Source organism: Balaenoptera acutorostrata, chromosome X, assembly GCF_949987535.1.
Source record: "Balaenoptera acutorostrata chromosome X, mBalAcu1.1, whole genome shotgun sequence".
NCBI lineage: Eukaryota > Metazoa > Chordata > Mammalia > Artiodactyla > Balaenopteridae > Balaenoptera > Balaenoptera acutorostrata.
The window spans coordinates 10,946,644-10,972,493 of NC_080085.1; the positions used below are offsets into that span (position 1 = coordinate 10,946,644).

The 25,850-nt window shown below is 42.7% G+C and overlaps 2 protein-coding genes across 4 annotated transcripts in view; both read left to right on the forward strand.

The window, feature by feature from the left end:
- Window positions 1-3,946: 3,946 nt before the first annotated feature.
- On the forward strand, window positions 3,947-11,421 carry TCEANC (transcription elongation factor A N-terminal and central domain containing). 3 transcript variants are annotated; one of them, XM_007180328.2, is made up of 2 exons: window positions 3,947-4,072; window positions 10,241-11,421. In XM_007180328.2, the coding sequence occupies exon 2, from the start codon at window positions 10,341-10,343 to the stop codon at window positions 11,397-11,399; it is 1,059 nt and encodes a 352-aa protein (XP_007180390.2). In that variant the 5' UTR covers window positions 3,947-4,072; window positions 10,241-10,340; the 3' UTR covers window positions 11,400-11,421. The 3 variants fall into 3 exon arrangements, with proteins under 3 accessions (XP_007180390.2, XP_007180391.2, XP_057393912.1); XM_007180329.2 differs by having other exon boundaries at window positions 3,953-4,072; window positions 10,331-11,421; XM_057537929.1 differs by lacking the exon at window positions 3,947-4,072 and adding an exon at window positions 6,938-7,137.
- The window catches only part of RAB9A (RAB9A, member RAS oncogene family), a 53,919-nt gene continuing 32,023 nt past the window's right edge, over window positions 3,955-25,850 (forward strand). Inside the window, exons 1-2 of the mRNA XM_057537933.1 lie at window positions 3,955-4,072; window positions 18,391-18,555. The gene's annotated coding sequence lies outside the window, so the exon portion shown is untranslated. The remainder of the gene's footprint in view (window positions 4,073-18,390; window positions 18,556-25,850) is intronic.

A 25,850-nucleotide genomic window follows, 5' to 3' on the forward strand; every position in this document is an offset into this window, starting at 1 on the left:
ACCAGAAAATAGCGCAGGAAGCAGAGACAGGGTACAGTAAGGAGAGTGAAGAAATTAATCCACGTGTCTTCCCCTTTGCTGGGCCACAGAGTTACAGATCACACCTGAGCTGAGCGAGGGTCAGCACTTTGAATTGGTTGAGTAATAGAAGTTCTGATATTAGATTAGAATGGATTTAACAACCTACAAATAAGATTGTTTCTTTATACCTGAAAGTGACTGGAAAAGCTGTGGGGAGGCAGGGGAAGGGGAACTGGATGAAGGTAGTCAAAAGATACAAACTTCCAGTTATAAACAAGTAATAGGGATGTAATGTACAATATTATAAAGATAATTAACAACCGCTGTATGTTAAATATGAAAGTTGCTAAGAGTAAATCCTGAGAGTTTTCATCACAAGGAAAACATTTTTTTTCTTTTATTTTGTATTTATATGAGATGATGTTCACTAAACTTATTGTGGTCATCATTTCGTGATGTATGTAAGTCAAATCATTATGCTTTGCATCTTAAACTTATACAGTGCTGTATGTCACTTATATCTCAGTAAAACTGGAAGGAAAAGGAAAAGCTGTGGGATTTGCTCAAGCCTCAAGCTCCAGCCCTAGAGCAGCCGAGGGGCAGGAGAGAGCCAACAGAGCTTGTTTCAAGGCAATGGTGAGAAAAAATTTAAAGTTTCTTCTTTCTTACACCCTACAGAGCCCAGCCTGTTCAATAAAGTAGATTAATAGGTGTCTCACTTTGTTCTTGTGATAGAAGCAATAGCCTTTTGAAACTAGTCTCTGAGGTTACATCCAGGATAAACTTGCGATGTTTCAACAGTTTTTAAAATGGAGTAGCTGCTGCTGCTTTACTAATTACAGCTTTAGTCTTGGTCCTGTCTTCCCTCCTCCTAGGTAAGGTTTATTACGTTGCTCAATCATAGAACCACCCTGCTTCCTGACAGCATCCAATCCAGAGCAAAACCCTGCTTCCTTTAACCTTCCCGCAAGTTACCCTCCAGTATGGGGTCAGCAAAGAAGGCTGCCACTTTCTCTAGTTCTACCAACACTTTGTCTTTATTGGACCCTTGCAGGTAAAGAATGCGTACAGGTGGGAAGTGCAGGATGCACAAGGCTACTTAATGAATGTTTTCTACTTTCATATCAGCTGATGCATGCCAAAGGTGCAGTAGGTACTTGTTGAATTAATTACTGCGTTAAGTAAATAGATAATTCACAGTTTTGTCCAAAGTTTTGTCAACATTTAGCTGAGCGCTGTCTTGACTGGAAGCAGAAAGGGTAGGTTGCAGAGTAGTTCAACACACTTCGATGCTCAAAGGCTAGCTTCTTTCAATTCAGGGCCCGGTGCGGACTGGCGGCCCCAGACCACAGGACCCCATACTGGGAGCTGCGGGGGGTGGGGGTGTGTGGCGGGGATGGGGGGATGGGGGATGGGGGGACGGGAGGTGGCCCCGGGCCCGGGGACGGCCCCCTAGGCCGCCGACCGCTCTGCGCAGGCGCCACTTCCCTAGCACGCATGCCCTGGGTCCCGGACAGTGTTCTCCAGCCTGCGGGCTTGGATTGGTTGAGCTTTCGTGGTCCCGCCCCGGGACCGGAAGTTCTATCTGGACGCCGAGGCCTCCCGGGCTTCGCCTGTGCTTCTCGGTGAGCTAGTCTCTGTGTTCGCGGGCGTCTCTGTCACTGCAGTCAGGCGAGTCCTTGTTCCCAGTAGAAGCCCTCCCCTGCTTGGGGAGGTTCTCGGTGTGCCCAGGGCCGGTAGGCCGGAACGTGACCTCGCCCTCACCTCTCCTCCAGCCGAGATCTCCCGGGTGGGCCGCTCTCTCGGGGCCGCCGCTGCCTGTGTGCTGGGTGCCAGGCTGTCACCCTTGGACGGCTTGCAGCAGGCTTTGCTTGTCGCTCCACCCCACCCACTGGTACCCGAACCTGGGCCGGAGTGGGCCCTTGTGCAGGTCCCTTCCCCTCGCTGCACCTTCGCATAGGGGTCGTCATAAGGCGAAAGGGCCCTAGAGTAGTACTGCGTGACTTCAGAAACTGCGACGCCCCTACCAACATTTGGCATCGTTTCTCTCCACAGAGGAAGGGGCTCCCTGTGTAGCCGGAGAGATGTATGTGGGTTACGGCTAGAAATTTAAATTTTCTCTTTAGATCTTAGATCTAAAGATCTAAACAGATGTAGGTTATTGCTGATTTGTTACCAGCTTTTGGAAATTTCTCTTTGATCTTTCATCAGGTTTTAGGGCGGATGTGTGCACTTTTTCCATATATCCTTAATGCCAGTTAATATTTACAAGGTTTTGTATGCATTCAGTCAACAGATATTTAGGGCCTACTGTTGTTGGCACTGTATAAACTTTTTTTTTTTTTTTTTTAAAGGATTTTTCTTATTTATTTATTTATTTATTTTTTATTTTTGGCTGTGTTGGGTCTTCGGTTCGTGCGAGGGCTTTCTCCAGTTGCGGCAAGCGGGGGCCACTCTTCATCGCGGTGCGGGGACCGCTCTTCATCGCGGTGCGCGGGCCTTTCTCTATCGCGGCCCCTCCCGTCGCGGGGCACAGGCTCCAGACGCGCAGGCTCAGCAATTGTGGCTCACGGGCCCAGCTGCTCCGCGGCATGTGGGATCTTCCCAGACCAGGGCTCGAACCCGTGTCCCCTGCACCAGCAGGCAGATTCCCAACCACTGCGCCACCAGGGAAGCCCCTGTATAAACTTTTTAATATGTATTCAGAAGCTAGGGGTATAGGTGTGTATCTTAGCATTATCTGTACTAGCATATGCTCTAGAACTGTGTTGTCCAGTATGGTAGCCGCTAGCTACATAAGGCTCTTGAGTACCTGAAATGTGCCTGGTCCGAATTGAGATGTGCATTAAGTGTAAAACAGCGAATTTTGGAGAATTAGTATGAAGAAGACAATGTAAACTATCCCAGTTTTTTTCTATCCATTAACGTGTTGAAACAGCAATATTTGGGATACACTGGGTTAAATAAAATGTATTATTAATTTCCCCTGTTTATGTTTTTTTTACGTGCCCACTAGAAATTTTACATTATATCTTTGGCTTGCATTATATTGCTATTGGACAGCACTGCCCTAGAAAGGGGTCAGCAGACTATGGCCTGCAGCCAAATCCAGCCTTCCTGTCTTTGAAACAGAGATCTATGGGAGCGAAGCCATATCCATTCATTTCTGTATTGTCTGGGGCTGCTTTTCCTGCTACAAAAACAGCAGAGTTGAGTAGTCCGTACAGAGGCTGCGTGGCCTGCAAAGGCCAAAGTATTTACTATCTGGCCTTTTATAGAAAAAGTTTGCCGACATCCTACTCTAGAACAATGTCCGGTATGGTAGGTGTAAGTAAACCTTTTCATTGTAGTCCTGTGTAATTGTCAGTTAGGCTTAGTGTGTGTGACATAGTTCTAAGGACTTTATAAGGGCTCTCTCATTTAATTCTCATATTAATTCTAGGATGTTGGATTCCCCTCCCCCTCCACAAACTTGACACCCCCTACTTCTGGGAACTGTACCTTCTAGACCCTCCTTATCCCCAAATGGCTTGCCTCCTGGAGCCCACCTGATTAGCCCACAGGAGGCACCATGCTTCTTTTTTCTTTTTTTTGAACTAGAATATTTTAAAATGATTTTCTGAACTAGAATTGAGGTGAGGTTGGGCTCCCGTGGAAGAAGCCGAGGGGCACTGGGCTTAGACGCAAGTGGGTACAAGCAAGCTGGTCCGTGGTGAAAAGGATGATGCTCACGAGCAGAGAGGAGAAAGTATTTGTTGAGTCATAGGAAGCCCTGGCCAGGTGTTTGCCAGGTGTGTATCGGTGAATGAAACAGACGTTGTTCTTCTGTGGTCTTGTAGGGAAGGCAGACAATACAAAAATTTTTTTAGTGTGATATGCACCATGAAAAAAAACCCAGTGTGCAAATATTTGATGTTCTTAATAGGTTTCCTCATCTGTAAGATGGAGCTAAGCGCTATACCTGTGTCGCGGTTTTTGTGAGGATGGAGATGGCGTGAGTGTGTACGGCACACAGAGTTGCTCGATGTGCACTGTCTTCTGCTGTTAGAAGGTAAGTGTGGGAATGACTGTTCGGGACTGGCTGCATCGTGGCACTTAGAACATTGCAGTCACCGGTTGTGGTTTGTAGAGAAGGTTCTCAGGTGAGTTGTGCACAGCCAGCGTTTTTAATATTTCCTAATTTAATGAGGCTCCTCTAGCAAAATGCAAAGTCAGAGAGATTGTGTGTGTTCAGTGTGGGAGCAGGACGGGAGCTGCCTTCGGGCTGATGGCAGCAGAGCTGGGTTGGTCTTGCTGCGGGAGGTGGGTTGTGCCTGTGTGTACAGGGCAGTGGTGGCAGCTCTGGTTTAGATCACAGTCACCCGGAGAGCTGCAGAATACCCAGGCCTGCCCGCAGAGATTCGAATTCATTCCGTCTGGGGTGAGGCCCTGGCACTGTTTTTGCTTTTGCTGTTTAATTTCTCCAGATGATTCAGCTTGGCAGTCAGGAGTGAGACCCACTCCTGGTGAGAGACAGGCAGGCTCAGGGAGCCAATGGGGCAAAGGCATCGAGCTGGGAGGTGGAGGTAGGCAGTGTCTGTCAGCGATTCAGCGCGATCACAGTGGAAGCTGGAAGGGGGCTTTTCATTACCTGGCCAGGGACCTTGGGCTCCATCCTGAGAGCAGAGGGGAGCCTCTGAAGGGCTTTAAGCAGGCAAATGGGGGACTCTCTTGCTGAGATCTGTACTGGAGGATGATTCCTCTAACGAAATGTCGTGAATCAGAGTGAAAGCAGCGAAGAAGTAATTGGAGCCGGCCAGATGGTGGGAAGCCCAGGTTTGGTTTCTGTATTCCTCCTACGTGTGTCCCTTAGCAGCGGTGTCTGTCCTTGTAATTGGCCAGCTTCTTGTCTGTATTCCTTCCGCTGGGCTGTCAGCTCCTTCAAGGCAGAGAGTAGCTCATTAGGCTCAGCATTTATCGTGTATGAGATACATAATAGATATTTATTTATTGAATGAACTGTGTAGAACTCTAAACTGGACACACAGCCTACTTTGTCTTTTTGTGGCAGTTCTCACAATTTTATATTCCAGGTGCTTCCACACTGTAGCCTCCTAGGGCAATAAATTGCTTTATATCCACGTGACTGTCCCACAGGGAGAATAGAAAGTTGGACAGCATTTAAATGCTGTTAAAAATATGGAGGAGAATGGGAAATAGTATGGTGGTTCCTCAAAAAATTAAAAATAGAATGACCATATTGATCCAGCAATCCCACTTTTGGGTATATACCCAAAAGAATTGAAAGTAGGGTCTCAAAGAGATATTTGTATATTCATGTTCATAGCAACATTGTTCACAAAACGTAGAAGCAGTCTAAGTGTCCATCAGTGGATGGATGGATAAACAAAATGTGCTCTGTCCATACAATGGAATATTATTCAGCCTTGAAAAGGAAGGAAATTCTCACACATGCTCTGACATGGATGACCCTTGAGGACATTATGCTATGTGAAATAAGCCCAACACAAGAAGGCAAATACTGTATGATTCCACTTATATAAGGCATCTAAAGTAGTCAGATTCATAGAGACAAGACAGTAGAATGGTGGTTGCCAGGGGCTGCAGGGAAGAAAGAAATGGAGAGTTGTCGTTTAATGGGTGCAAAGTTTGTTTTGCAAGACAACTAGCGTTCTGAAAGTTGGTTGCACAACAATGTGAATGTACTTAATGAACCGTCCATGTAAAAATGGTTAAGATGGTAAATTATATGGTATGTGTATTTTACCACAATTCAAAACAAAAAAATATGGAGGAACAGTAAATAAAAGGACATATGAAGGGGCTTCCCTGGTGGCGCAGTGGTTAAGAATCCGCCTGCCAATGCAGGGGACATGGGTTTGAGCCCTGGTCCGGGAAGATCCCACAGGCTGCAGAGTAACTAAACCCGTGCGCCACAACTACTGAGCCTGCACTGTAGAGCCCGTGAGCCACAACTACTGTAGCCCGTGTGCCTAGAGCCCGTGCTCCGCAACAAGAGAAGCCACCGCAATGAGAAGCCTGCGCACCGCAACAAAGAGTAGCCCCCACTCGCCGCAACTAGAGAAAGCCCATGCGCAGCAACGAAGACCCAACACGGCCAAAAATAAATAAATAAATTTATTTAAAAAAAAAAAAAGGACATATGAAATGCAGAGCAGAGTGCTTATATATGAAGCCATTAACTTCTGTAGATTTCCACGAGTAAAGGAAAAGTTTTACTGTTAGGACAAACAGTGCTCCCATCGCCCTGAAGCCCTGAAGCCACAATTAAATTCCCCTTCAGAATCTCCTTGAAGCTCTGACCCTTCATTGAGAAATTCGACCTGAGTTAAATATTGCCTAACCTCGTTGTGGGCACTCTAGACTGGTCTCTTATTAACTACCTTGCTGACATCCAGCCAACTTCAGTCTTGCTTGCTTTCTTTGGTAGTGATGCATATAGAATGAGTATAGATGCGGGTAGGATGAATACTTGTTAGGAAACTTTCCCACAGCTGGGGGGGAGGGCTCAAGTTTATTGAGCTGCTTGAGACCTTATCATTGTGACGCCCCTGCTTGACTTCCTCCAGATCCCAAGATCTCAGGCAGACAATGCTGAGAGCAATATTCAGCAATCGAGGATGTGTATTTTTAATTTTTCTCTGCTGTCTTGCCTGTTCTTTGTTTACTGAGCCTTTGAATCTTAGGAAGACCTCTTTTACTGTTTTCAGTCTTTTTTTTTTTTAAATAAAATTTATTTATTTATTTTTGGCCGTGTTGGGTCTTCGTTTCTGTGCGAGGGCTTTCTCTAGTTGTGGCAAGTGGGGGCCACTCTTCATCGCGGTGCGCGGGCCTCTCACTATCGCGGCCTCTCTTGTTGCAGGGCACAGGCTCCAGATGCGCAGGCTCAGTAGTTGTGGCTCACGGGCCTAGTTGCTCCGCGGCATGTGGGATCTTCCCAGACCAGGGCTCGAACCCGTGTCCCCTGCATTGGCAGGCAGATTCTCAACCACTGTGCCACCAGGGAAGCCCCTTCAGTCTTTAAAAGTGGAATTTAATGAAATAATGCCATTTGCAGCACCACGGATGGACCTAGAGATTATCATACTAAGTGAAGTAAGTCAGACAAAGACGAACACCATATGATGTCACTTATATGTGGGATCTAAAATATGACACAAATGAACTTATCTACAAAACAGAAACAGACTCACATAGAGAACAGACTTGTGGTTGCCAAGGGGGAGGGGCGATCGGGGAGGGATGAATTGGGAGTTTGGGGTTAGCAGATGCAAACTATTATATATAGAATGGATAAACAACAGGGTCCTACTGTAGAGCACAGGGAACTATATTCAATATCCCATGATAAACCATAATGGAAAAGAATATGAAAAAGAATATATATGTATAGCCGAATCACTTTGCTGTACAGCAGAAATTAACACAACATTGTAAATCAACTATACTTCAATAAATTTTTTTTAAAAACTACATAAGTAAATGGGCAGGGCTATGTTCCAATAAAACTTTATTTATAAAAAAATAAATAATAAATCTTCATTCTGATCATTCAAAAAAAGAAAGTGGAATTCAAAAAGGAAAAACAATGATCTTGAAGTACCAATTCTCGATAATTAGAAAATGCCACTTAAGATCCAGAATCAATGGCCCATTGAGTTATTGCTAACTGACTTTAAAAAAGAAATAGAGAAAAAAAAGACTGCCCAGGCGGTAAAAATGCAAGACCCAGAATCTTGGTCATCTGAGCTGTGCAGTGGGGAAAACCAGTAGGAACCTCAGAGTTGTAGTCATGGGTACTTAACTGTTCATATTTGGGGATAGAGTTTGAGGGGAGATGGAACTGTTTTCGATGCAGCACTGGACTTCTGAAGAAATCGTGAGAGCTGATCTGAATGCAGAGCCACAGGTGAGGTGAGGTGGCTCTTTTGTGGTGTCCTGATTTCAGAGAGTGGTAGAAGTGGAATGATCCATTTACCATGCCATTTTCCAGCGGACAAATATCTTAAATATATAGGGTTTATCATGAAATTGTATTAGACTAATAACTTTTCTGATTAGGAAAACAATACATACACATTAGAGGAAATTCAGAAAAGAGTAGAAGAACAAACAAAAATCATTTAAAATCTTGCCATTCAGAAAATGCCTCTGTCTGAAATTTTTTGTATCTATTTTTGGCCTTTTCTTGTCACATGTGATTTTTAAATAAAATTTGGATCAGACTCTAGATGTTGTTTTTCTTTTTATTTATTTTTAATTAAAAAAATTTTTTTTTTTTTTTTTTTTTTTGGCTGCCCCACATGGCTTGTGGGATCTCAGTTCCCTGACCAGGGATTGAACCTGGGCCCTCAGCAGTGAGAGCACGGAGTCCTAATCACTGGATCGCCAGGGAATTCCCTAGATGCTGTTTTTTAATTTTTATTATTTAAAAAAAATTTTTTTTTTACCACGCAGCATGCGGGATCCTAGTTCCCCAACCAGGGATCGAACCCGTGCTCCCTGCAGTGGAAGCATGGAGTCCCAACTGCTGGACCACCAAGGAAGTCCCTAGAGGCTGGTTGTAAATAACAGCTTTGTTCAGATACAGTTTACGTACCGTGCGGTTCACCTGCTTGAAGTGTACAATTCAGTGGTCTTTAGCGTAGTCACGGCTGTGCACCCATCACCACAGTCCACTTGAGAGAAGACTTTGCACCTCCCCCAAGAAAAACCCTGCACCCGTTAGTAGCCACTCACTCTTCATTCCACCCCACTGGTTCCCCCCTTCCTTCCATCCCAGCCCTACCACTAATTTACTTTCTGTCTCTATAGATTGGCCTATTCCAGACAGTTCATGTAAATGAAATCGTACAGTACGTGGTCTTCTGTGTCTTTAATTTAACATAGAGCTTTGAAGGCTCATCCATGTTGTAGTCTGTATCAGAGTTTCCTTTTATTGACAAATAACATCCCATTGTATGGATATACTATGTTTTGTTTATCCATTCCTCAGTTGATAGACATTTGGGTGGTTCCCACTTTTTGTCTGTTACGAACGATGCTGCTGTGTGCAAGTCTAACCATTTGGGACCTCATAGTTTCTTCTAAGTTTGCAGGAAATTCTTACAAAAACAGCTTCCACATCTCTTATTTCCTTAAAGTAAATTTATAAAAGTAGAATTGCTGACTGCAAGGACCTTACGTTTTACAGCCCTTGTCAGATGGTGTCTAGGAAGACTGCATTAACTCTCTGTAATCGCTTCAGCGTTGTTAGCCTACGTGTGATCGGTGATCGTTTATTTAATATCACGTGCTATAAAATGAGAGTCCATGGAGTGTTGAAAAGACTGTATCCCTGCCATCAAGATGCTTATGTTCACGTTTAAACCAGATGGGCAGATACAGATCCAAGGGTATTTGGTAGGCAAGGTTATGTGCATTATGTGGAGAGAAAAAGAGACTGGTTAGATAAAGTGAACATTTGCCTGCCCAGGATGAGATTCACACAGACATAACCATTAAGCAATTTTTTACACCTAAAAGTAAAAAAAAAAAAAGAAGAAAAAAGTTAATGGAACCGAACTCTGGCCTAGGGACCTGTTAGTCCAAAGTCTTAAATCCTCTGGACTACAGAGTCGGAACCTTGACCCCGTTGTTCAGGAGAGTCAGATGTCAGCACAGTGTGGCCTGTTGACTTTGCGGCCCATCTGACCTGGATCCAGCCGCCTCCCAACCTGTGCCGCTTCATCGTTTCTTTAGATTCCTTGGGACTTCTAAACAGCATCCACTTTTGGCCCTGTTTCTCATGCTTTTATATTCAGAAAAGTACTACTTCAAGACTGTAACATCAGCAAGGAGTTCAGTGAAATAGCTGAACATGGGGGAGAATAGTCCAGCCTCCTCAGCCTTCCCCCATTGACGCTGACACTGGCATGTTTTCATCCCCAACATAACCACCAAATTCCACAAAAAGCAGTTGACTAATCTTGATTTGGAAAGATCATTCATTTGTAAAATTAGAGGTGGGAAAGTTACAGCAGATCTTTCAGCATGCTTCTTTTAAGCAACTGTTAACGCAGAAGCTATTTACAGGGCCATATATTTTTTTTTTTTAACTACTGAGAATCAAACTTTTGAGGCTAAACCATACTACATGGCAGATTGCATTTCCTAATCCATTGCACCCATTTTTATTACAAACTCTTTCTCTGCATAGGTAACGGGCAGAGAGTGCTGTGCTCCTATCAGGAAGCTGCGCCTGGCAAACGCAAGTTTGAGAAAACGGAAACCTCTTTTTTCTTTGCAGCCGTAACAAGATGTCTGACAAGAAGCAGATAGCTGCCAGAGCTTCCCTTATTGAGCAACTGATGTCTAAAAGGAATTTTGAGGCTCTGGGCAACCACCTCACTGAGCTAGAAACTCTGCGTGTGACTCCGGAGCATCTCCAGGAGACAGGTGTGGTCAGGGCTGTGTACAGAGTCCTCAAAAACTGCCCCACGGCGGCTTTGAAAAAGAAAGCCAAGTGTTTGCTGTCAGAATGGAAAGCTCTGTATAAGGATGCTCGCTGCAAGCCCCGGGGCAGCCCTAAACTATTTCCTCCAGGTGGAAATAAAGAAGAAAATCAAGGACTTTCTCCTGACCCAAATCAGGATGAGATACGGGGCAGCTCCCGCTGTCATTCTCTGCACGCATCCCAAGATGTTGCAGGAGCTGTTGAAAGGATCGTGCCAGAAAATAGCCCTGGTGGAGCGGAGCCTAAGGCAGCGCATCTCAGGGCCGGTGACCCTCAATCCCCCGACGAGAGAGCGAGTGAGCAGCCAGATCCTGCAGCGCCCGTGAGAGCCAGATGCACAGAGCTGCTGTATGAAGCTCTAACTAGTCCTTCCACAGAGCAGCCCAGAGCCGATCTGTGGCACAAGTTTGCACGAGAAATCGAAGAGCACATTTTTACCCTTCACTCCAAGAACCTCAAAAAATATAAAACTTGCATCCGAAGCAAAGTTGCCAATCTGAAAACCCCCCACAAGTCTCACTTACAGCAAAACTTGCTCTCTGGGACCATGTCTCCAAGGGAATTTGCCGAAATGACCGCCATGGAAATGGCCAGCCACGAACTGAAGCAGTTGAGAGCCTCCTACACGGAATCTGGCATACAGGAACATTACCTGCCCCAAGTGGTGGAGGGCACACCGACCAAGAAAATAAAGTGCCGACGCTGCGAGAAATTCAATTGCCAGGTCACCGTCATCGCCAGAGGGACACTCTTCCTTCCAGGTTGGGTGCAGAATTCAAGCCCAGATGAAGAAATGATGACCTATGTAATCTGCAATGAATGTGGGGAGCAGTGGTACCATAACAAGTGGGAGTGCTTGTAATTGTAATAAATGTTCTCTTAACAGATAACTGGAGTGATCCCTTTTATTCATACCACCCTTTTACGCTTATTTTTTAAATCTTGTACACACTATTTTTTTTTAATTGAGGTATAATTTATATATATATATAAAATAACCTATAATGGAAACATATATGTATATTCTTTTTCAGATTCTTCTCCATTATAGGTTTTTAGAAGATACTGAGTATAGTTTCCAGCGCTCTACAGTAGGTCCTTGTTGTTTATCTATTTTATATATAGTAGTGTGTTAGACACACTACTCTCAAAACTATCCTACGAAGAAGGAAAGAAGGTTGTTTGCTGAAGCTCACACCACGGTCACTAAAAGTTGATAGTTTGGGGAAGGAGAGTAGACGCCTGTTTGCATTGTGCTTAGAGGCTACTTAGTACTTTGCTGTACTCTGAGTATTCTTGGGAACAGCTTAGCATAAGCTAGGAGCCCGTTAGAAATGCAGACTCTCCTGCCCCGTGCTTCTGAATCTGCATCTGCATTTTGGCAGGATCCCCAGGTGATCCTGTTCAAGGTCACTGGAGAAGTGCTGCTTCTGCAGTAGGCCTGTAGTTCCCAGCACTGGCTGCATATTAGCAGGACCTGGGGAGCTTTGAAAACCCACAGAGCTGAGGACCCACCCTGGGACAACTACATCTGGATCTGTGGGATGCAGCCCAGGCATCAACATTTTGGTTTTAATTCCTCAAGTTATTTTAAGATGCAGTCAGAATTGAGAACTACTCATCCATAGGCTCTCACTTGATCCTTTTGTCACCTTGAAGAAAAGAAAGTTATTCTATACACTTCACAGTTGAGGAAACATCCACAGAGGTGCCATGACTCGCCCCAGTGACACTCCATAAATAGTCAAACCTGAACTGCTGCCGGATTTTCTTCCTTCCAGTTCCCTGTCCGAGACCGCTTCAGTATTGACTTCTGAGAAATACAGTCCTGGAGATGTGGAACTAAATGAATAGTGTCTTCAAGCGCTAACATAGGGGAACAAGAGCTTTGTTATCGTCCCCTCTCTTTTCTCTTCTCACTTTACAGGTCTCCCATGGACCCTGATACAGTCCTGGAGATGTGGAACTAAATGAATAGTGTCTTCAAGCGCTAACATTGGGGAACAAGAGCTTTGTTATCGTCCCCTCTCTTTTCTCTTCTCACTTTACAGGTCTCCCGTGGACCCTGAAATTACCCTGTGACGAATCCCACGGTTAGAATCTTATTTCCAGTCCTCTTGCTCGGTCGAAGGAGTCACGTATTTGTTTCCTTCACACAAGTTCTCCAGGGTTTATAAACTCTTTATGACATTAGGTTTCTGATGGTAGGGAGTCTTCATGTTATCAGGGGTTAGGTCTGTAGGGGAGGGGGAAAAAACCTGTAGCTGGGACCCCGAAAATTAGACTGACGAAAGACAGATTAACCAGAGAAAAGTAGTTTATATGTGCAGCACGCATACCCGCAGGAGAAATTCGGTGATGCGTAACTCAAAGGGATGGTTAGAACTTGGGCTTATATAGCATTTTAAGAAAGAATAGTATGTTTGTAGAGAAGTAACAAGACAAAGGAAAAGGGCTTTAGGCTTTTAGTGGCAGCAAACTCTGGGAAGGTGAATTTGTGTGTGTGTGTCGGGGGGTGGGGGGGTGGAAACTAATGGAAGACAGTGGTCATTTAGTAAGGTTTGTTTGTGTAGGCCCTTTCCGGCGCCATCTTGCCTCCAGTGATGAGGTATTTACCCCCTTCCTGGTAGGGAATTCACAAGGGGAATTTGTGTTCTGTTTTCAGGCAGGTAGCCGGAGGGCAGAGAGCTCATCCTGTGTTTGCTTTTTCTCATTTGCTTTCAGCTCCGAATGATCCTTATGCCATTATATTTTGGGGGTGGCACGCTCTGAACCCCTTTAGGTCAGAATTTCTTTTGTAAAAACTGGCATTAACCTCTCAGAGGAAGTCCATTGCCTCAGCCTTTGAATCTACCAACGTTTCTCTAATAAACGAAGAGGAAATTACTTCTTCGAGGCCTTTGTAAACAGTGTTTAACCAATCTGTATAATGTTTAAACACAACAAGGCTTCTGTGTGATTTTTTTCTTTTTAAAAAATTCATAGAATTTTACTTTTTATAGTTTTAACTATAGTTTGTGAGTTGTCTACCAAGCTACACATTTTCACCAGTTCTTTTCTCCTCACTCTAAGTTCTTTTGCTAGAGCTCAGAATGTAATGTACAGTTTACCTGCCTCATGACTGAATTCTGTCAAAGGTGCAGGAAACGAAAATACGTTGTTCGTGTTTTCAAATGGTTTTGAAGAAATGGGCTTGAGGCCATCAATTATCAATTCTATTTTGATACCTTTGTCCCTGTGGCTTCCCAGGGCTGCCTATTATGATGTAACAGTCTTTTAAAGAAAAACTTGCAAAGTCACCTAAAACTTCAAGTTTCACAAAGTGTGGTTTCACGTGACTTGGAATGATCTTAAAAAATATTCAGTGGTTATAAAAGAGCACAGCACATGAAAACCATGTGTTATTAGTTCATGTCAGTGTTTGTTTTTTGGTTTAGGGTTTTTGGGTGTGTTTTGGGGGGTGGGTTTTTTTGGGGGTTTTTTGGTAGTTTTTATTTGTACTGGATTTTTGCAACTAAATTTGCAGACAAATAAAAGCACTTGAAATGGAAATTCCTTTACTCTCCAAGATATAAAAATCTGGGTAGTCTTCCTCCTTTCGTATCAACTTTGTCAGTGACTTTTGCAACTATAGATAGGAAAACAGTAATCTGGTTTGTTTTTTTTTCTTTTAGTCAATGAGAGAGCACTACATTTTTTAAGTATAGATAATAATTCTTTTATATCCTATGCTTATTTCCTAAAAAGAAAGGGTTTTTGTTGGGTTTTTTTTAAGTGCTCATGAGGTAAAGGATCTTTCATTTCACTTAAAATCATTTTTACAAGAACAGCAAGTACATAGACCCCAGGATGGGAGGGTGCCTGACACAGACAAGGCACAGCAAAGAGTCCACCAGAGCTGAAGCACAGTGGCAAGGGGAAGAAGGATGAGAGGTGAAGTCCAAGAGCCATCGGGTTCATGAGGGCCCTTGTCGGTCATGATAAGGACTTTGGGATTTTTCCAAGCCTGATAGGAAGCCATGGAAGCTAAGGGGTTGGTAGTGATAAGACTTGAATGACCTTTAGGAAGCATCCCTCTGGCTGTTGTGTTAAGTTAGATGAGGAGGGAAGCAAGGACAGATGCAGGGACACCAGTTAGGTGGCTGTAGCAATGGTTCAAATGTCATTTAACTGGTTTCAAACGAGTACTCAAAGACTGGTCTCCCTGCATCCTTATAGTTGACAAAGTCCTTGGTGATGGGGTTGAGGACACACTACCCCCAAATCTGGCACTTTGGCATAGTGAATATTTTAAGCTGAAGCAATTTGAGAAACTGTAGGTGCAGGAAGGCCTCTCTGACCTTCCCCTGAGGGAGGTCATAAGACCCTCAAGTGAGAGGTGCCCTCCCCAGACCGAGGAAAGGAGCATCCTTACCTCTGCAGATGGAGGGATGCTGGAGGGAATCGCAGTGAACAGGTCTTGCTGGGTTTCCCCCAGTTGACTGCCCTTAGCTCCACATTTTCCCACAACTTTCCACTCTTCATCAAACCTAGTATAGAAACACCCAGGTGTAACTGTTTCTTTGGGTGTTCACTTCCTTATAAAGGCTCCCAGGTCAGATAAAATTTACGTTACATAAATGTGTGCTTTCTTCTTTTTTAAAAAAATTTTTATTGGAGTATATTTGATTTACAGTGTTGTGTTAGTTTCAGGTGTACAGCACAGTGAATCAGTTATACATATACATATATCCACTCTTTTTTAGATTCTTTTCCCATAAAGGTCATTACAGAGTATTGAGTAGAGTTCCCTGTGCTATACAGTAGGTCCTTATCAGTTATCTATTTTATATATAGTAGTGTGTATATGTCAATCCCAATCTCCCAATTTATCCCTCCCCCCACCAACCCCCTGGTAACTGGAAGTTTGTTTTCTACATCTGTAACTCTGTTCTGTAGATAAGTTCATTTGTACCTTTTTTAAAAAATTAATTAATTAATTTATTTGGCTGCACTGGGACTTAGTTGCGGCACGTGGGCTCTTCGTTGCTGCGTGCAGGATCTTCGTCGTGGCGTGCGGGATCTTTAGTTGCAGCATGCGGGCTCTTAGTTGCGGCATGCGGGATCTAGTTCCTGACCAGGGATCGGACCCGGGCCCCCTGCATTGGGAGCGCAGAGTCTTAACCACTGGACCACCAGGGAAGTCCCTATACCTGTTTTTTTAGATTCCACATATAAGTGATATCATATGATATTTGTCTTTCTCTGTCTGACTGACTTCATTCAGGATGACAATCTCTAGGTCCATCCATGTTGCTGCAAATGGCATTATTTTGTTCTTTTTTCTGGCTGAGTAATATTCCACTGTATATATGTACCATATCTTCTTTATCCATTCCTCTGTTGATGGACATTTAGGTTGCTTCCGTGTCCTGGCTATTGTAAATAGTGCTGCAATGAACATTGGGGTGGGTGCGTATATCTTTTCGAATTATGGTTTTCTCCAGATATATACCCAGGAGTGGGATTGCAGGATCATATGGCAACTCTATTTTTAGTTTTTTAAGGAACCTCCATACTGTTGTCCATAGTGGCTGCACCAATTTACATTCCCACCAACAGTGCAAGAGGGTTCCCTTTGCTCCACACCCTCTCCAGCATTTATTGTTTGTAGATTTTTTGATGATGGCCATTCTGACCAGTGTGAGGTGATACCTCATAGTAGTTTTGATTTGCATTTCTCTGATAATTGGTGATGTTGAGCATCTTTTCATGTGCGTTTTGGCCATCTGTATGTCTTCTTTGGAGAAATGTCTATTTAGATCTTCTGCCCATTTTTTGATTGTTTTTTTTTTTGATATTGAGCTGCATGAGCTGTTTGTATATTTTGGAGATTAATCCCTTGCCGGTTGCTTCATTTGCAAATATTTTCTCCCATTCTGTGGGTTGTCTTTTTGTTTTGTGTATGGTTTCCTTTATTGTGCAAAAGCTTTGAAGTTTCATTAGGTCCCATTTGTTTATTTTTGTTTTTATTTCCATTACTCTAGGAGGTGGATCGAGAAAGATCTTGCTGTGATTTATGTCAAAGAGTATCTGGCATTACATTTAGGTCTTTAGTCCATTTTGAGTTTATTTTTGTGTACGGTGTTAAGGAATGTTCTAATTTCATTCATTTACACGTAGCTGTCCAGTTTTCCCAGCCAAGTGTGCTTTCTTCTTGTTAATCTGTCTTTTGTCGCACAGCCCCAACCAAGAACCTAGATGGTTAGGAGAAAAAAGATTTTTTTCCTTCCCTACATTGGCAGTTTTGCAAATGGATGTTTCATAAAACACAACCAACCCTGAATTCCCAACCCATGGCCTATAATAAAAAATAACAAACAGCACAGAAATTCAGCACAGTATAGCCTGGATCCTGGTTGCCATGGTTATGGGTGATACCTGCACAGGACATAAACATCAGTTGTTATACCTGAATGTAGAAGGGCTCTCTTCATGGGATTTCACACATCACTCTCCTTTTGTCCATGTTACTTTTTTTTTAGACTAGAAATTGGATACAGTTGCAGCTCTGTCTCTTCTCTGAGCACTTCCTGTGATGAGAGGTTCCTTTCATTCCCTGTTACCATCTCTAAACACGGGTCGAGAAGCCTGCAGCTGGCAGGGCTCCACTGCCTTTGCAAGGGTTGCGCCTTCATCTTTTAGGTCAGATTTGCTTTGTTATTTATAGCTTCCGAGTAAATGCAAAATATTTTACTAAAATATTCTTACATCCCTCAGAGGTATTTACTGTAAATACCTAGATTATAAAAAGTGCCTTCTTGGGGCTTCCCTGGTGGCGCAGTGGTTAAGAATCCGCCTGCCAGTGCAGGGGACACGGGTTTGAGCCCTTGTTTGGGAAGATCCCACATGCCGCGGAGCAGCTAAGCCCGTGCACCACAACTACTGAGCCTGCGCTCTAGAGCCCGTGAGCCACAACTACTGAGCCTGCGTGCCACAACTACTGAAGCCTGTGCGCCTAGAGCCCGTGCTCTGCAAGAAGAGAAGCCACTGCAATGAGAAGCCGATGCACCGCAACGAAGAGTAGCCCCCGCTCGCCGCAGCTAGAGAAAGCCCACGTGCAGCAACGAGGACCCAATGCAGCCAAAAATAAATATAAATTAAATAAATAAATTTAAATAAATAAATAAAAGGTGCCTTCTTGCTTTCAGAAGAGCCCACAATCTGAAGGGAGAACTGATGACAACTTCATATAATCCCATTTATATTATTATTTAAAATTAGGTTTCCAGAGATGTTACTGAGCTTTACCAGAAATGCTATGCAGTAATGATTGCACATTGCTTTACACTCTGCCAAGTGCTGGGGGCCAAGAGATGAGCTAGACGCCATCCCAGGCCTCAGGACCCACAAAATGCAGGTGACATAGCCACAATCATTTTACAGTTCAAGAACTATAAGAGAGAGAGACTGTAGAGGCAAAGGTGCAGGGGACCCAGGAGGATCAGGGAAGGCTTTACAAAGGCTGTGACCCTAAGGGTAAATCTTGAGATGAAGTAAGCCAAGCAGAGAAAGCCGAGACGATGTTCCATCACTGGACTTGCTAGATTCCTGGCACTTTATATACAGCATCTCAGTTAAGTTTCACAACTACCCAGCCAGCACTTTAGAGATGAGAAAACTGAGGCTGAGAGACATTAAGTTACTTGCCCAAGGGTACACGGAGACAAAGCCAGGACTATTCATAATGAACAGGTGGGGTTTTTTGGTTTTATTTTTGCATATCAGTTTGCTTCCAGAAACATCCAGTCTTCCTGTTAATTCCATGCAAGTTACAACTGTTTTTCAATTGTGGTTTGTTTTTCCAATGACAGGAGTGTGTGGTTTGCAGACTACACCTCAGCGCAGTGCTATGCACGCTTCCCTCTGTGGAGAGATCAGCCAGGAATGCTTGGCAGTGGTTGCCGGCTCTCCTGGCACAGGGGAACCTTCCCGAACCTTCTTGTGGCACCCATGTGATTTACCTGATGTTCTGAAAAGTAAGTGATTTTTAAAATACTTAAATTTAAACATATGAAAACATGTAGTTTTAAAGTGACATGCATATGTTTTTTATGAATTTGAAGACTAAGTATATGAATGCAGTTTCAAATGCCATTTCCTATAAAATATAGTGGCCTTTACATTTTCATTCTCTTTCTTTATGACCTAGGGAAACTATATGATACAGATAATCAATTTTGACAAAAGAGGCAGGCTGTTTTGCATCCTTTGTTAAATTATCACAGACATCCGTGCTGGACAGTGAAAAAAAACAATTAAAATAAATTTGTTGGATATGTTCTTGCTTTCTTTTAAAAATATAAACAAGGTACAAATAGGACTAGGTTCTAAGTAGTCGTTAGTCTTTTTCATATGATGACATGCATTTTAAAATAATCGAAAGCAGCCATGGAAAAGTTACAGATCTGATTAATAAGCAAATGAAAACATGGCCCATTCAAAAACTTCTTATTTTTGGAATATATTCAGTTTCGAAATGTATGTAAACAGAGAGAGCTCCCAGCGGTTGCTTTTAAATAATCAAAATGAGATCATAATAGGCTAATTTCACCTTTGTGGGTGGAAACAAAAAATTCAGAGATTTCCAAGGGTGCCCGGGAAGGCCTCAGTCAGCTGAAGTAGACCTTCGCCCATGTCCGAGGGGAAAGAACTCCCAGGTGTCAGTGGTCTATGTGTTGGCGTCTCTGAGTCTACTAGGCCATCTGGTCTGGTCTTTAGTGTCTCCTCAGACTGAGGACTTCCATCTCGGCAGAGTTTTTTCATGCAACAGATGGACTTTTACCCCCTAGCTTTGTGAAATCTCAACAACGGCTGAGCAGAAAGTTTCCAAACATCTTAGTGGATTTTGATATCATTTTTACATGAGACGGTGGCTCAAGGGCTTGGGGGTTTCTTTCGGGGGGGTGATGAAAATGTTCAAAAATTGATTGTGGTGATGGTTGCCCAACTCTGCCAGTATGCTAAACACCGTTGAATTATACCCTATTTTAATTATATTTTAATTATACCCTATTTTAATTCTGTGGTCTGTGAATTATATCTCAATAAAGCTATTAAAAAAAAATCATATGGACTGAGGGAGGGAATTGGAGACAGGATCTCTGCTGGATATTTATCTCAGTGAGTCATTCTAAACCTTTAGTATCCCAATTATGCATACATATTATCGAGAAATACTGGCAGGCTTCCTCAAAGGGGCCTTCTGGGAGGCGCCCTGCCAGTTCATACTGACAGCCATCCAGCAGGCAGTGGCCTCTATCCAGGCAGTGTGCTGGGCCCTGGCCTCTGCATTTCTGCATAGAAGCCCCTCCCTCTTTCAGTCACACAACAAACTGGGCTAAAGCTTCCATCCACAATCATTGCGCCGCCTTTTTCTTCCCTGTTTCTCAAGCCACAGATTCGAGCTACACTATCAATGACGTCAAGCCCCTGGAACATAGCAAATCATGTAGAATCAACCCAGAGCAGTTGCCATTTATGCCTCTGGTTAGATCTGCACTCAGAAAAGAAGCAGCAGATAAAATCAGCCCTAGACCCTTGCTCCTCACAGTGTGGCCCAGGCATCAGTGGCATCAGCATCACCTGGGAGCAAATACAGAAACGGGGCCCCCATCCCGGACCTGTTGACTCCAAATCTATCTCTTCACAAAGCTCTCAGTGATTCTAGTGCATGTTACTTCTTGTGAAATGCTGACTCATCCTCAGGAACTGGGCCTATGAACTCTGCCTTCCTGCTTATATCTTTGGATGAAATGCCCGAGTTCCTAGCCAGCACTGGACTTTCCACTTGTCTCGGTTACCAGCCACCTCCACCCTCCATGTTGCTAAATCCAAGCGACAATTCTCAGCCCTGAAACCTATCAGCAGCAGTTGACACACTGGCTTCCTTCTTGAGAACACCTTTTTCCATGTGGCTTGCAGTAGGTTGTGCTTTCTCTGGTTTTCCCTCTAACTGGCCACTCCATCTCAATATTATTTGCTGCTTCCTTGTTATTTTCCTGACCTCTTAATTTTGGAGTGTCCAGAATTTAGTCCTTGGACACCTTGGATATCTACACTCATTCCTTTGTTGACTTATCTAGTTCCATGGCTTTCTGTAGCATTTATGCTGATGACTTCCCTTCCTTATCTTCAGGCTAGCATCTCTCCTCTGAATTCCAGGCCCATAAGTCTAACAGCCTACTTGAAAAGTCTATTTGGATGTCTAATAAGCACCTCACCCTTAACATGTTTAAAATCAAGCTTCTGATCTTCTCTCCAGTACTGCTCGTCCACTTAACGGCAACTCCATACTTGCATAACTTGAGCTAAAAACCTTGGAGGCATGCAGGATTGATACCTTTCTTTCTCTCACATCGAACTTCCAAGCAGTCAACAAATCCTATTGGCTGCATTCCAAATATATATCCAGAAGCCCAACTTAAAAATGGGCGAAAGATTTGAATAGACACTTCACCAAAGAAGATGAAATAAGATACAGGGATGGCCAATAAGCACAGGAAAAGATGCCCAACGTCATTAGTCATCAGGGAAATGCAAATCAAAACCAGCACAAGATACCACTTCATACCCACTAGGATGGCTATGATAAAAAGAGTCAGAAAATAACAAGTGTTGGCGAGGATGTGGAGAAATTGGAAGCTTTGTGCACTGCTGGTGGGAATGTAAAATGGTGCAGCCACTTTGGAAAATAGCTCGGCAGTTTCTTAAGAAGTTACACAAAAATTTACTACACGACCCAGCAATTCCACACCTTGGTATATATCCAAGAGAAATAAAAACATACATCCACACAAAGACTTGTATGTAAATGTTCATAGCAGTATAATTCGTAATAGTCAAAAAAGTGGAAACAACCCAAATGTCCATCAACTGGTGAATGGATAAACAAAATACGGTCTATCCATTTCAAAGAAATACTGTTCAGTAATACAAAGGAATGAAGTACTGATACATGCTGTAGCAAGGATGCACTTTCGAAACATTTCCTAAGTGAAAGAAGCCAGTCACAAAAGACCACACTTTCTCTGAGTCCATTTATATGAAATGTCCAGAATAGGCAAATCCATAGAGATAGAAATAGATGAGCAGTGGCCGGGGGCTGGGAGTGGGACTGGGAATTGTCTGCCAGTGGGCACAAGGGATCCAACCGGGGTGATGGAAATGTTCTGCAATTGGATTGTGGTGATGGCTGCACAAACTCTCTAGCAATTGTTGAACTGTGCACTTAAAATGAGTGAATTTTGTTGTATGTAAATTATACTTCATTAAACCTGTTAAAAATATCCAGAATCTGACCACATTATGTTCTCTGCCACCATCCTGCATCTCAGCCAGCATCATCCCCCACTTGGATGACCACAGTACCTTGCTAAGTGGTTGCCTGACTTCCACTCTTGTCCCCTAGGTATATTTCCAGTACAACAGCCAGAGTGATGCTGGGAAATGTGCACATCAAATCATGTCACCCTTCCACCCAAAACTCTCTGTTGGTTCCTGGCTCCAAGAGAAAGGCAAAGTCTTTAAAGCCTTACCTATCTGGCCCCTCTGCTACCTTTCCTCGACTTTTTCCTAACTTTCCCAACTCAGCTACCACTTCCCTCCTTGCTGCGTCCTGCACTCAGTCACACTGGCCTCCTTGCTAGTCCTTGACTGTGCCAGGCATATGCCTGCCACAGGACCTTTGCATGAGCTGTTGCTTCTGCCTGGAATACTCTTACTCCAAATTCCCAACAACTTAACCAACCTTTCTCAAGCCCTGGGTCAAATGTCATCTTGGGCAGTGAAGTTTCCCTGGCTGTTTATTACGTTTCCTAGCACCCTTTCTGACTTTTTTTTTCCGTAGAGCTTATTCACCATTTAAATACAATGCCTTGCTTATTTATATGGTCTATTGTCTGCTTCCCCCCTCCCCCCAACTAAATTGTACACTCCATGGGGGTCAGGGATTTTTGCCTTTTTGGTTCACAACTTATCCCCAGCCCCTAGGACAGTTTCTGGCACATAGAAAGCCCTCAACAAATATTTGTTGAAGTTATGTGCTTAAGAAAACCAGAAGAGCCAGGAATATAACCTATCAATACATACGTACATTTAAACGAAGGATTAAAAACAAGTTTAGAGGGAGTGATTGTAGTTTACAGTAGGCAAAACAATTTCAGAGTGGAGTGAATGGAGAATTGGAAAAGAGAACATTTTTTTTCCCGGAATATTTTCGAGCTTTTCTTCCCCATGTAGTGTCTTTGAGTGGGCATCAGATATACCATCAAGTATTAGGCCACGTGCTCAAACTAGCGTACAATTGTCCAGTTGTCTTATAACCTTTCCCTTTATTTAGCATTTTCCATTTTCATGTTCCATAGCATTGTCACCAGAAATAAATAAGGAAAAGGAGATCAAAAACAAGTGTTTGTTCACTGTTTTACTTGCCAGAAGACCCTACAAATATTTGATAAGGAATGGAATTTAAAGAGTTGCTTGGTGATTTCCTTGTTGTTTTAACTTAATTATCTATGCATTACAGACTGTACTTGGCTGTATGTCAGTAATTTTAAAAGTGGCTCTTTGAAAATAATCATCCCCAAATCATATATAAATACCCTATTTGCAACTTAAGAGTTTTTTTTAAGCTTATGTGTGTTTATTTTTTGTTACAATTCAGTGGTTTTTAGTGTTTTCAAAAGTTGTACAACTATCACCATTATCTAATTTCAGAACATTTTCATCACCCCCAAAAGGAACCCTGTACCCATTAGCAGTCCCTCCTCATTCCCCCTCCCTCCAGCCCTGGGCAACTACTCATCTACACTCCGTCTCTATGGATTTGCCTATCCTGGGCATTTCCTATAAATGGAATCATGTAATATGTGGTCTGTTGTGTCTGGCTTCTTTCACATGAGCGGTTTTTTGAAAACTCAAGAAGTAAACTAATTTACTAACCAAAGGAACTGTACTGACCTTTATTTAAAATGCAGCTTTAACTGAATTTACATAAATAATTTAGCATTTACATCTGTCACAATTACACTTCTTCAAACTTTTGTGTCAGTAGTTGTTTTTGGTTAACCACATGCCAAACTTGACATTTTTTTTTTTAACATCTTTATTGGAGTATAATTGCTTTACAATGGTGAGTTAGTTTCTGCTTTATAACAAAGTGAATCAGTTATACATATACATATATCCCCATATCTCTTCCCTCTTGGGTCTCCCTCCCTCCCACCCTCCCTATCCCACCCCTCTAGATGGTCACAAAACACCGAGCTGATCTCCCTGTGCTATGCGGCTGCTTCCCACTAGCTATCTATTTTACATTTGGTAGTGTATATATGTCCATGACACTCTCTCACTTCGTCCCAGCTTACCCTTCCCCCTCCCTGTGTCCTCAAGTCCATTCTCTAGTAGGTCTGCATCTTTATTCCCATCTTGCCCCTAGGTTCTTCTTGACCATTTTTTTTGTTTTGTTTTTTAGATTCCATATATATGTGTTAGCATACAGTATTTGTTTTTCTCTTTCTGACTTACTTCACTCTGTATGACAGACTCTAGGTCCATCCACCTCACTACAAATAACTCAATTTCATTTCTTTTTATGGCTGAGTAATATTCCATTGTATATATGTGCCACATCTTCTTTATCCATTCATCTGTTGATGGACACTTAGGTTGCTTCCATGTCCTGGCTATTGTAAATAGAGCTGCAATGAACATTGTGGTACGTGACTCTTTTTGAATTACGATTTGCTCAGGGTATGTGCCCAGTAGTGGGATTGCTGGGTCGTATGGTAGTTCTATTTTTAGTTTTTTAAGGAACCTCCATACTGTTCTCCATAGTGGCTGTATCAGTTTACATTCCCACCAACAGTGCAAGAGGGTTCCCTTTTCTCCACACAATCTCCAGCATTTATTGTTTCTAGATTTTTGGATGATGGCCATTCTGACCGGTGTGAGACGATATCTCATTGTAGTTTTGATTTGCATTTCTCTAATAATTAATGATGTTTAGCATTCCTTCACGTGTTTGTTGGCAATCTGTATATCTTCTTTGGAGAAATGTCTGTTTAGGTCTTCTGCCCATTTTTGGATTGGGCTGTTTGTTTTTTTGATATTGAGCTTCATGAGCTGCTTGTAAATTTTGGAGAGTAATCCTTTGTCTGTTGCTTCATTTGCAAATATTTTCTCCCATTCTGAGGGTTGTCTTTTCGTCTTGTTTATGGTTTCCTTTGCTGTGCAAAAGCTTTTAAGTTTCATTAGGTCCCATTTGTTTATTTGTGTTTTTATTTCCATTTCTCTAGGAGCTGGGTCAAAAAGGATCTTGCTGTGATTTATGTCATAGAGTGTTCTGCCTATGTTTTCCTCTAAGAGTTTGATAGTGTCTGGCCTTACATTTAGGTCTTTAATCCATTTTGAGTTTATTTTTGTACACAGTGTTAGGAAGTGTTCTAATTTCATTCTTTTACATGTAGCTGTCCAGTTTTCCCAGCACCACTTATTGAAGAGGCTGTCTTTTCTCCACTGTATATCCTTGCCTCCTTTATCAAAGATAAGGTGACCATATGTGTATGGGTTTATCACTGAGCTTCCTATCCTGTTCCATTGATCTATGTTTCTGTTTCTGTGCCAATACCATACTGTCTTGATTACTGTAGCTTTGTAGTATAGTCTGAAGTGAGGGCACCTGATTCCTCCAGCTCCATTTTTCTTTCTCAAGATTGCTTTGGCTATTCGGGGTCTTTTGTGTTTCCATAAAAATTGTGAAATTTTTTGTACTAGTTCTGTGAAAAATGCCAGTGGTAGTTTGATAGGGATTGCATTGAATCTGTAGATTGCTTTGGGTAGTAGAGTCATTTTCACAATGTTGATTCTTCCAATCCAAGAACATGGTATATCTCTCCATCTGTTTGTATCATCTTTAATTTCTTTCATCAGTGTCTTATGATTTTCTGCATACAGGTCTTTTGTCTCCTTAGGTAGGTTTATTCCTAGATATTTTATTCTTTTTGTTGCAGTGGTAAATGGGAGTGTTTTCTTAATTTCACTTTCAGATTTTTCATCATTAGTGTATAGGAATGCAAGAGATTTCTGTGCATGAATTTTGTATCCTGCTACCTTACCAAATTCATTGATTAGCTCTAGTAGTTTTCTGGTAGCATCTTTAGGATTCTCTATGTATAGTATCATGTCATCTGCAAACAGTGACAGCTTTACTTCTTCTTTTCCGATTTGGATTCCTTTTATTTCTTTTTCTTCTCTGATTGCTGTGGCTAGAACT